The sequence below is a fragment of the Oncorhynchus mykiss genome, chromosome 1, assembly GCF_057628025.1.
Source record: "Oncorhynchus mykiss isolate SJ-2025 chromosome 1, ASM5762802v1, whole genome shotgun sequence".
NCBI classification, from domain to species: domain Eukaryota; kingdom Metazoa; phylum Chordata; class Actinopteri; order Salmoniformes; family Salmonidae; genus Oncorhynchus; species Oncorhynchus mykiss.
In genome coordinates this window covers 32,812,865-32,824,891 of record NC_143022.1, presented here as the reverse complement: position 1 = coordinate 32,824,891, position 12,027 = coordinate 32,812,865, and the positions used below count along the sequence as shown (strand labels likewise).

The 12,027-nt window shown below is 47.0% G+C and overlaps 1 protein-coding gene across 2 annotated transcripts in view; it reads right to left on the bottom strand.

The window, feature by feature from the left end:
- Positions 1-12,027, bottom strand: part of LOC110521024 (transmembrane protein 266) — a 79,661-nt gene that overhangs the window by 12,926 nt on the left and 54,708 nt on the right. For both annotated transcript variants that reach the window (XM_021598466.3, XM_036975547.2), the window contains 4 exons: positions 6,743-6,897; positions 5,599-5,672; positions 3,765-3,821; positions 595-733 (listed from right to left, as the gene is read on the bottom strand). In XM_021598466.3, the coding sequence (XP_021454141.1) occupies positions 595-733; positions 3,765-3,821; positions 5,599-5,672; positions 6,743-6,897 (425 nt within the window). The remainder of the gene's footprint in view (positions 1-594; positions 734-3,764; positions 3,822-5,598; positions 5,673-6,742; positions 6,898-12,027) is intronic.

Genomic DNA, 12,027 nt, shown 5'->3' with positions numbered 1-12,027 from the left:
AACGTTGCATTACACTTTATCGTACTGAACGCAGCCCTGGTGACTTTTCTACTGCAAAATAATTAAAATAAAATTATGGGGACACCCTTAAAATATACCCCCCTCCCCCAAAAAATATTTTGCCTAACAACATATTGGTCCATATTATCAGGATGGTGTGTTATTTAACAATAAGCAATATCACCTGTAGCCCAACTGATGCAGCATAGTGGTTATAAATACATAGGTTGAAGCATGGGGTTAACCAAATGTATTTGTGCTAATCATTAGCTGAAGACAGAACCACCACAAGAGGGCGTAATATCCTTGTAAAATAATCAATTTAGAGTCAGTACAACGTGTGTATCTGTAGCAGATTATGTATGTATTTGTCATTGTGTTGTAAAGCAAGTATTGATTGCAGTTTGTAATAAGCATGGCAAAAAATGCTCTGTAAAGCTCAGTAAAAAGCAGGTTGGGATGATGATGTCATCCATATGGGTGGAGCTGCAGAAATATTATTGCTGCATCTCTGCAACCTGACAGTAAAGGACATGATACAGAGGAAACTGCACCCAATGCCTCCTCCACCCCCTGTGGTCCTCCCAACCTCACCGTCGATTATCCTCTTGATCCTCCAGATGCGCAGGGTGATGATGAGGCCAATGGCGTCCCAGGGGCTGCTGGGGCCGTTGGCCACCGTTGAGGCCACCATGGGGGCCAGCGACAGCACTATGACTGCACCATCGAACACCTACACACACACACAAGCATGCACACACACAGACAGGAACACACCACACACACAAACAAATAATATTAGTGTCACGTTCTGACCCTAGTTCTTGTGTTATTTCTTTGTTTTAGTTGGTCAGGACGTGAGTTGGGTGGCTATTCTATGGCCTGATATGGTTCTCAATCAGAGGCAGGTGTTAGTCATTGTCTCTGATTGGGAACCATATTTAGGTAGCCTGTTTTCTGTTGGGGTTTGTGGGTGGTTGTTTTCAGTCTTTGTGTGACTGCACTAGATGGAACTGTTTCAGTTGTCACTTTGTTGTTTTGTATTTTTGAAGTGTTCAGTTTTCCATTAAAAAGATGAACACTAACCACGCTGCGCTTTGGTCCTCTCTATCTCCAGACGACAACCATTACAGAACAACCCACCAAAAAAGGACCAAGCAGTGTGGTAACAGGCAGCAGCAGCAGGAGCAGCGCGGTAACAGGCAGCGGCAGCAGGAGCAGCGCAAGAAGGAGGAATGGACATGGGAGGACTAGTTGGACGGCAAAGGACCCTGGGCAGAGCCAGGGGAATATCGCCGCCCCAAAGCAGAGCTGGAGGCAGCAAAAGCAGAGGCGCGGCATTATGAGGAGCTAGCATGGCAGAGCGGCTGGAAGCCCGAGAGGCAGCCCCAAAAATGTATTGGGGGGGGGGCACACAGGGAGTGTGGCGAAGCCAGGTAGGAGACCTGTGCCAACTTCCCGTGCTTACCGTAAGGAGCCGAGGATGAAATCAGAGCAGTCGGCGAAGTTGAGGTGTGAGTCTGAGAATGTTGAGGAGTTATTGGACAAATTGGAGGAGAGTGAATGGAGGGGAGATTATGAGACATTCGAGGAGTTGTTGACAAAATTGGAGGAGAGTGAAGAGAGAGAGCTGTTGGTTTGGCGTAGTATGCACAGCATTCAGGAGCGTTTTAGCTGTCTGATGCCACGTGTCAGTTCCTAATACTCATCCTGAGACGTGTTAATGTTCCGAAACAATTGATGCCGGCTATACACACCAGGTCTCCAGAGTACCCTCACAACCCGGGGTGTTCTGTTCCTGCACCCCGCACTCGCCCAGAGGTGCGTGTTCCCAGTCCGGTACCACCAGTTCCGGCACCACGCACCAGGCCTACTGTGCGCCTCCAGAGTCCAGTATGCCCTGTTCCTGCTCCCCGCACTCACCCTGAGGTGCGTATTCCCAGCCCGGTACCACCAGTTCCGGCATCATGCACCAGGCCGCTAGTGCGCCTTCAGAGCCCAGTACTCCCTGTTCCTGCTCCTCGCACTCGCCTTGAGGCCTACAGTGCGCCTCGTCTGTCCAGAGCCGCCAGAGTCTCCCATCTGTCCAGAGCCCGCCAGAGTCTCCCGTCTGTCCTGAGCCGCCAGAGTCTCCCGTCTGTCCTGAGCCGCCAGAGTCTCCCGTCTGTCGTGAGCCGCCAGAGCCGCCAGTCTGTCCTGAGCCGCCAGAACCGCCAGTCTGTCCTGAGCCGCCAGAGCTGCCAGTCTGTCCTGAGCAGCCAGAGCCGCCAGTCTGTCCTGAGCAGCCAGAGCCGCCAGTCTGTCCTGAGCAGCCAGAGCCGCCAGTCTGTCCTGAGCAGCCAGAGCCGCCAGTCTGTCCTGAGCAGCCAGAGCCGCCAGTCTGTCCTGAGCCGCCAGAGCCGCCAGCCAGCCAGGAGCTGCCAGAGCCGCCAGCCAGCCAGGAGCTGCCAGAGCCGCCAGCCAGCCAGGAGCTGCCAGAGCCGTCAGCCAGCCAGGAGCTGCCAGAGCCGCCAGCCAGCCAGGAGCTGCCAGAGCCGTCAGCCAGCCAGGAGCTGCCAGAGCCGTCAGCCAGCCAGGAGCTGCCAGAGCCGTCAGCCAGCCAGGAGCTGCCAGAGCCGTCAGCCAGCCAGGAGCTGCCAGAGCCGCCAGTCAGCCGGAGCTACCCCTCAGTCCTGAGCTACCTCTCAGTCCTAAGCTACCCCTCAGTCCTGAGCTACCTCTCAGTCCTGAGCTACCTCTCAGTCCTGAGCTACCTCTCAGTCCTGAGCTACCTCTCAGTCCTGAGCTACCTCTCAGTCCTGAGCTACCCCTCAGTCCTGAGCTACCCCTCAGTCCTGAGCTACCCCTCAGTCCTGAGCTACCCCTCAGTCCTGAGCTACCCCTCAGTCCTGAGCTGCCCCTCAGTCCGGAGGAGTTTGTTCAGTCCAGAGGCGTCCTTCAGTCCAGAAGCATCCTTCACTCCAGAGGTGTCCCTCAGTCCTGTGGGCCCATTTATTAGGGTTCCCAGGCCATAGTCGGTGGCGAGGGTCGCCGTTCCTAGGAGGCCACAGAAGCAGACTAAGACTATGGTGGAGTGGGGTCCACGTCCAGCGCCAGAGCCGCCACCGCGGACAGATGCCCACCCAGACCCTCCCCTATAGGTTCAGGTTTTGCGGCCGGAGTCCGCACCTTGGGGTTTTACTGTCACGTTCTGACCCTAGTTCTTGTGTTATTTCTTTGTTTTAGTTGGTCAGGACGTGAGTTGGATGGGTATTCTATGTTTTGTGTTTCTAGGTTGGGTTTCTTGTTTGGCCTGATATGGTTCTCAATCAGAGGCAGGTGTTAGTCATTGTCTCTGATTGGGAACCATATTTAGGTAGCGGGTGGGGTTTGTGGGTGGTTGTTTTCAGTCTTTGTGTGTCTGCACCAGATAGAACTGTTTCGGTTGTCACTTTTGCTGTTTTGTATTTGAAGTGTTCAGTTTTTGATTATTATGAAATTAAGATGAACACTAACCACGCTGCGCTTTGGTCCTCTCCTTCTTCCACCCAAGACAGCCGTTACAATTAGCAAGCAGACAATGGAGACATCCTTTTTTTGAAAAATATGTGAATGAAAAAACATGAACATCTCCCAGTGTCAGTGAGTGTTCCATACAGTTTGTTCCTCCAGGTCTGTGGGTGGTTTCCAGGCTGAGGTCTGACATTGGGAGAATGACATTGCAGTGGAAGTGGTGGGGTGTTCAGAGCCCCACCTCAGGACTAATGGCCCTCCAGGGAGCTTACCTCCACTTTGTTCTCAATGTAATCCCAGATCCCCAGCACCACAATCCTGAACACCGTCTGAGAGAGGGAGGGAAAGAAAGAGGGGGAGGGAGAGATAGGGAAAAAAGGGAGATGGAGAGAACCATAGCGATATAATTCATTTAATCCTTTAGATGTAAACATCCCCCTAAAAACATTAATGTCTCAGAAAAAGTGAAATGAGGTTGTGATTCAGTTTTCTTTCATCTATCCACAGGTAATTCATCAATGACATTATATTAATTCAGTTCACTACCACAGCGGTCGGATTTCATCCAAACAATTAGAGATGCACACAGCACCCTGCACTAGCTAGAGCTGACTCAGCAGGGGCTGCAGAAAGCTACTGCACTACTCTCCTTTCTTTTCCTCGATTTTTCCATGTTTCTCTTCTTTTTCTCTTCTTTTCACAGATTCAGGGTTTCACCTGAGATGAAGCTGCCCTGCCACATCCAATAGTTACATGAATCACTAAAGGTTAGCTTTCATTGATAACTGAAACACATCTCTCGACCAAATGGAGCAGCAGACTGATGAACAGAGAATAACTAAGATAAGTGCTGCTATGTCTGAGGAAACGGTAATCAATACGAGAGTCTCTAATGTTAGTTCAAATCTACGGTGCAGCGGAAAAGCTCTATCTGCATTTGACATAAAGTGTTTGTGTTGAGGATTGACACAATACATCAAGAGGAACCAACACTCATAGCAAGATGTGAAGGGCAAATTGTATTGGAATGAGTGAAAGAGAGGAGGCTGTAATGCAGTGAACAAACATGAGGAGCAAAAGAAATAGCTACCGTTCTTACATTTGACAGATTTTTCTCCTGTCCATTGGCAAAATGTGTAGAATTACTGGAAGTTAGCTGTTTTTCCCTTAGTTTTTTTAATGAATAAATTACTTGCTTAGACCTTGCTGGATCTCACGAAACCCTAATAAGTCGATAATGTGTTGATGGGGGAAAGGGCAGGCTTTAATAGGGTGTTGTAATCAGGATACACCACTGCACCTCTCTAGCTCACCTTTGTCTCATACTGCACACTATAGCATTAAATCAACCCTTGGCTGCATCAGCTGTAAGTGAGCCTGCTGCCACAGTGGGGGAGAGAGAAGGGAGAGGGGCTCACCTCAGTGAAGAACACAGACAGAATGACCAGGCTGATCCAGTGGGGGAGAGAGAAGGGAGTGGGGCTCACCTCAGTGAAGAACACAGACAGAATGACCAGGCTGCCACAGTGGGGGAGAGAGAAGGGAGTGGGGCTCACCTCAGTGAAGAACACAGACAGAATGACCAGGCTGATCCAGTGGGGGAGAGAGAAGGGAGAGGGGCTCACCTCAGTGAAGAACACAGACAGAATGACCAGGCTGATCCAGTGGGGGAGAGAGAAGGGAGAGGGGCTCACCTCAGTGAAGAACACAGACAGAATGACCAGGCTGCCACAGTGGGGGAGAGAGAAGGGAGAGGGGCTCACCTCAGTGAAGAACACAGACAGAATGACCAGGCTGATCCAGTGGGGGAGAGAGAAGGGAGAGGGTCTCACCTCAGCGAAGAACACAGACAGAATGACCAGGCTGATCCAGTGGGGGAGAGAGAAGGGAGAGGGGCTCACCTCAGTGAAGAACACAGACAGAATGACCAGGCTGATCCAGTGGGGGAGAGAGAAGGGAGAGGGGCTCACCTCAGTGAAGAACACAGACAGAATGACCAGGCTGATCCAGTGGGGGAGAGAGAAGGGAGAGGGGCTCACCTCAGTGAAGAACAGACAGAATGACCAGGCTGATCCAGTGGGGGAGAGAGAAGGGAGAGGGGCTCACCTCAGTGAAGAACACAGACAGAATGACCAGGCTGATCCAGTGGATAATGCTGGCAAACAGCAACGCGTTGTTAACTATGAAGACAGCACAGAATAGACAACATTTAGAGATTCATTTAGAGGTTCAGATACTTTGTTAAATACTGGAGACGGACACACAATCACAGACATACAGGGAAGGACACATACATTCACACGCACGCGCATATGCACAGGTTTGTCTGAATGCCTGTCTATTCATCCGCCTAATTGTGGCCAGCATCATACTGCATTTGGCTGTCAACTACAGCATTCCTCTTCCTCTTCACACGCCACCTCCCTTCCCATCTGTCTTTGTTTGCTGTGTTCACTGATCTGTCCATCAGTCCATTCATCTTCCTCCATCCCTCCCTCTCTCCGTACATTCACCCAGCAGACAGACAACCTTAATCACCCAATTCATTTATCCTTCCCTCCCAACTGTCCCGTCTCTTAAATCTGCCTCCAGGGACTTGTAAAGACTTGAATGCATTAAAATACATCCACATTGACATGATGGAGGCCCTACAGTATCATCCTTTATAGAGCTTGTGACACCATAGAGGTGATGACTCCTGACCTTATCCCCATGATAGATGAGGACACCTCCCTCCCCAGAGCCAGAGGATGCAGATGAGGTCATCTCCATGTGAGATGGGTCACAGTGGCATTAGACCACCTGACACTGTGCTTACTAATGAGGCTGATATCATAGAGAGGAGAGATCACAGCCCCAGGTCCTGGACCTGTCACTGCATTATACTGTTTTTATAGAGAGGAGAGATCACAGCCCCAGGTCCTGGACCTGTCACTGCATTATACTGTTTTTATAGAGAGGAGAGATCACAGCCCCAGGTCCTGGACCTGTCACTGCCACTGCATTATCAAACAGTATATTATCTACATCCATAACAGCAGATGTGCATTATTGTACAGTATATTCCAACATACTATACCACAGCTGTTTTGTATGTCTTAACTTCAATAGGAGTCAAATCACATTTAGTGTATCTTCCATCACAATCTTTGTGACAGTTTAAGTTGCAGAAGTCTATCACAAGTTAGCCCTTTTAAATGGTCATTGCATGAAAACAAGTCCAGAAGATCCATGTTCCAGAGTCACTCACACTGCAGGAGCTTGGTGTCGATGAGCAGCTCCAGACACAGCAGCACCACCACCAGGATGACACAGGCCACCACGAAACAGTTAAAGCCAGCGCTCAGCAGACACACCTGCCACGGGGCTGCCCTCCGCCCACAGCACGGCTTCAGCCAGTTAGACCTGACATCAGAGAGACAGAGAGGAGGGGGTGGAATGCAGAGACAAAAGATAATGTCATTAAATGCAAATCAGAGAAGGACATGTATTCAAATGTATTAGTTCTCTTTCAAACCTCTATGTCAGGGGCCGCCAACAGGCGGCCCGTGGGCCAAAACCGGCTTGCAAGTGATTTTCTTTGCTCCCTCAAAGTTTTTCGTAAAAAAAATGACTTATTAGGTAAAAAAAATGTTTTTAAATTGTCAGGAATTCAAGCAAAAAATGTGTTTAATTTAGGAAGTCTGTTCCCAAGTGTTCCCACTCATTAAAAAAAGACATCTGTGATCATGCCTCAATGTAATCAAGATATTAAATTATTGCTAGTTCCAAATGCAATCTCTTAATGGGCTTTGTTGTAGTCAATTTGCAGTGTTCAAATTATAATTATGTTCTGCCCTTCTGACCATCTGCTTCGACATGATTTAAATATTGAAAAAAATCTGTCTACAGACAGAAACAACGTAACACAATATGAAGTCATATGGGGCAGAGACTTACAAGCATTACAAACAACACTGGGTGTGGATACGGTGGAACATGTGGGTCTGAGCACCTGTGATTTCATTAATATACGTGGAAATGTATGTAAATGTTAAGTGGACTATTATTTTTGTCTATGTATGTTTTTTTTTTAAACAAACATTAACAAAAAAAGAATTGGCCAGAGGCTGAATCTAGTTGCCTACCTCTGCTCTATGACAGACAGTACAGTACAGTGGAGTCGTTGAGAAGTGCTTTATACTTGGTGTTATACTCTGAGACACCATAGGACACAGTTCCAATCAGGCACAAATACCACAATATTACACATCCACACACACCTACTACTGATTTGTGACAATGTTTGCCTGAGCATTTGTTGAATTGACCAACTAAAGTTTAATCTAAACTCAAATAACAATGTGAAGAATTAGTGCTCTAGAATCACACAGCGCTTGTGTTTGCCTTTTGGCACCACTCACCACATGGCCATATTTACTCAGCTTCACAAACAAGATGTATTTGGCAGTTTAGAGAGCTGAGCAGTATGTTGAAGCCATAGAACTCAAACTTTTTATGATCTCTTTAATTAGAGATATAAGGATATTTCCAAACCAGATCTCTGTGCTCAGTGTGCCTCGTGTTGTGTTCCAGCCACCTTCATGCTGGCTGTGTGACCTCATCTTGTGGCTCTCAGAGGGCTTCAGTGGGGCTGTATCCACACCATCTGGAGGCCACAGACCTCCTCCTCATCTCTCCCCATTCACAGCCAAAAATATGATTGCCTCCAGGATGATGATGGCTTCATCTGATTTCAATGACAATATTCATACACTACTGGGTTTTTCTTTTTCCCTCTCTTCTGACAGGGATGCAGTAGGTGGTAACAGGGTGTGGGTCGGATCCGTAATATCACCTTTACATCTCATGACCCTTATGTCAGTGATTCATGCACACTGCCATCCATTCCCCAGTGATCTGACAGAAGGTTCCAGTGATCCCCCTCCCTCTAAAATCTAAACGGCCATGCATTTCCATCAGTGTGCAGATAAGAGTGGCATTTCCCTGGTGAGTTAGGCCTTTGTCTGGATACATTGTGTCTACCTTAAATCCATCCTCTCCTCTGGGTCCCTCCTACCAGACGCTAGGCCGGAGACAGGCTCCCAGAGATTTATGGTCAATAAATAATGGCAGATCTGTGCGAGGCAGACAGGGATTTCCCTCCCTGTCACTACTCTGTGTTTTACACATACAAAACTACTCTGATATTTCTAGTGAGAGAGCTTCTTAGGGGCAGACAGTGAAAGATGCATGTCCTCTGAAAAACAGCACTTTGTCATTGTCACCTGTCCCCGAGTGAAGAAATCCCATTGCCAATGTCCGTCTTTTAGCACAAGAGAAGAAGAAAGATTCTACTTCCAGGCTTCAGGACAGAACAGACAAACAGACAGAGAGGCAGTTATTTTTGAAGGCACTGGGGCTGTGCAGAGAGGGGTAGAGAGAGAAAAGAGAGAGGGGGGAAGGGGAGCCAGAGCAAGAGAGTGAGAGAGGCCCAGTGAGATGAGCCAGTTTGCGGCTACAGCTGGACCTCCGGTGGAGGACTGGATATCCTGTCCACCTGGTGCCAAGATCAGCAGAGGGGCTGGGGGCTGGAGCAGGGCCATGCTGTGTCAATGAGCACTCCCAGGGGCTAACTGGCACACGCTGCTACCCACTGCACTGTCTGCCTGTCACTCTGATCCAAGCCATGCCAACAGATTAGGAGCTCAACACTGGAGGTAACAGGGAATTAGAGGAGGCTTCTATGTGATAGCAGAAAATACATTCATTGGCCAGTAGGGACAGTATCCCACGTTACATGTGTGACTCAATGCTGCAAGACTGTTTTGAGAATACTGATTGAAATATGTTTCAATCAGGACCCATCCATCAAATATTGAGGAATATACATTGTCAGTCACAGGTATCAGTAGGAAATGTGTTGATGATGTTGTACCCACAATAACAATACGGACATTCTGTAACCCAACCAAAAACCCTAGATGAACGGAGAACACCTATGTGAGAATGTTGTTCATTGACTACAGTTCAGCATTTAACACTATTGTTCCCATCAAGCCTGACAACAAGCTCAGAGCCCTGGGTCTGGACACCAATTTCTGCAACTGGATTCTGGACTTCCTGATGGGCAGACCACAGGCTTTGAGGATTGGCAACAACAACTCCTCCACACTGACTCTTAACACAGGGGACCCTCAGGGGTGTATCCTCAGCCCTCTGCTGAACTCCCTGTTCACCTACGACTGTGTTCCTTTGCACGACCCTCCATCAACTCCATCATCAAGTTTTCTGACAACATAATGGTTGTAGGACTGATAACCAACAAGGACAAGTCAGCCTATAGGGAGGAGGTAAGTGAACTGGCAATGTAGTGCCAGGACAACAACCTCTTCCTCAACATCAGCAAAATAAAGGAGTTGATTGTTGACTTCTGGAAGTAGAGGAGGGAACACACCCCGATCCACATCAACTGGACTGCAGTAGAGAGAGTCACATCACCGAGGACTTATCATGGACCAACAACACCACCACTCTCGTCAAGAGGGTGCAACAGCGTCTCTACTTCCTAAGGCAGCTAAAGAAATTTGGCATGCTACCCCGGGTCCTCTCCAAATAATACCGCTGCACCATCGAAAGCGTCCTGACCGGGTTGCATCACGGTCTGGTATGGGAATTTCCTGGCCCAGGTGAAGATGGCCCAGTACATCACTGGGACTGTGCTCCCACTCATCCAGGACATCTATTCAAAACATTGCCTGAGGAAGGCCCGAAGCATCATCAAGGACCCCACCCATGAGCTGTTCATTCCCTTTACCGTCGAGCAGACGGTATCGCAGCATGAGGTCTGATACCAACAGGCTCAAAAACAGTTTTTATTTACCAGCCATCAGACTGCTGAACGCTTGAACTGGACTGACCACCTGCACTGCCTGTCCGCACCTTAACACACATGCACTCACTCAAGCGCACACACACACGGTAAACATGCTACACACACATTACAACTGCTGCAACCAGACTTGTATTATTATTGCTAAATACTGCACAATTTAAACACATGCCCCCAATCCGCCCTCCCCGAAAACGTGTAACTATTGGACTATAAATTGTGCCTCCCTGTTTTATACTTATGCTATAAAACATATTATATTCTACTGAACCATTTACTTTATGTTCGTATTCGTATCTTGTATTATTTCTTATTGTGGTTGCATTGTAGAGAAGAAACCTGCAAGTAAGAATTTAGTTGGACGGGCTATACCATCCTGTACATACGACTAATAACATTTGAAACTTGTTCAGTGGTAAATAGCCAAACAAACAATATGTTTACATGTGTAACACATATCTACTCCATTTATCAACCTGGACTCAAGGGTAGACGTAACATAGTAAATGTATATCGGGGACATTCCAATTAGTATGAGATGTTACGTTTCGTATGGTATGTATTAATTTGTGGATGTCTATCATTCATTACGTATGATATATTATGAATTGAAATCCGTACAATATGTTACGTACACCAATTCATTGTGGCTAACGTTAGCTACATGGCTAGGTGGCTATTGCTAGGTGGCTAATATTAGCTACACTAGTGGTTAGGGGTTAGGGTTAAGGTTAGGGTTAGGAGTTAGGGTTAGGGGAAGGGTTAGCTAACATGTTAAGTAGCTAAAAAAGTAGCAAGCAATTGCTAAAATACTAAAGTTGTCCGTGATGAGATTAGAGCACGCAGCCTTTGGGTTGCTAGATGTTCACGTTAATACATCCATCCATCCACCCCGACCAAACACCCAACTTTCGTTTTTGCCTTAAGTAACCTTCAGTCTTATATAACCATACCAAGCGTAACATATCATACTAATTTGAGTGTCCCGGATTGATGTTGACTATGTTACGTCTACTGAGACCAGGCGTCATTTATTGTCTGCCACAGCTATTTGAAAGGGTAGCACACTAACACAGCACTTTTTTTCTAGGAAACACTGGTGTTAGGTTCTGGATTAAAAAGGCTAATTTAATGTGTATGGTTTCATAATTAATTTAAAGTGATCCTTCCAGCAAGGAGGAAAGGTATTAATGTAATAAAATGGTAAAGAGAAACCCTGTCTGGAAGCATTGCAATTGGCCATGATGGATTACTCGAAGCTCATAAACTTAATTTTGGGGAAATCGTTTTAAACCTGGAGTACTGAAGACTTTTAAGTATTTATGAGCAAGTGAAGTAGTATCAGTGGTAAAACACTGTGAGTGAGAGAGGGAAATTCCCTCAGTCTTAGCCAGTCATAGCCCATACATAGAACAGGCAACACTTCAAGATCTACACGCACACACACACTAGCAACAGTCATTGAAATTGTTAAAAGGTTTTGCCAAAAATCAAATAAATGCAACGGACAATGGATAAAGATACTACAAACTTTTAGATTTGTTTTAATCCGTCTGATATTAATTCAGTAAATGCACTCATATATACATTTTATCATTGTAGCATGTATTTGTAAAGTATTTTGTGTTCAAATAAAGACAATTATATGTGCCTAATTTACATAA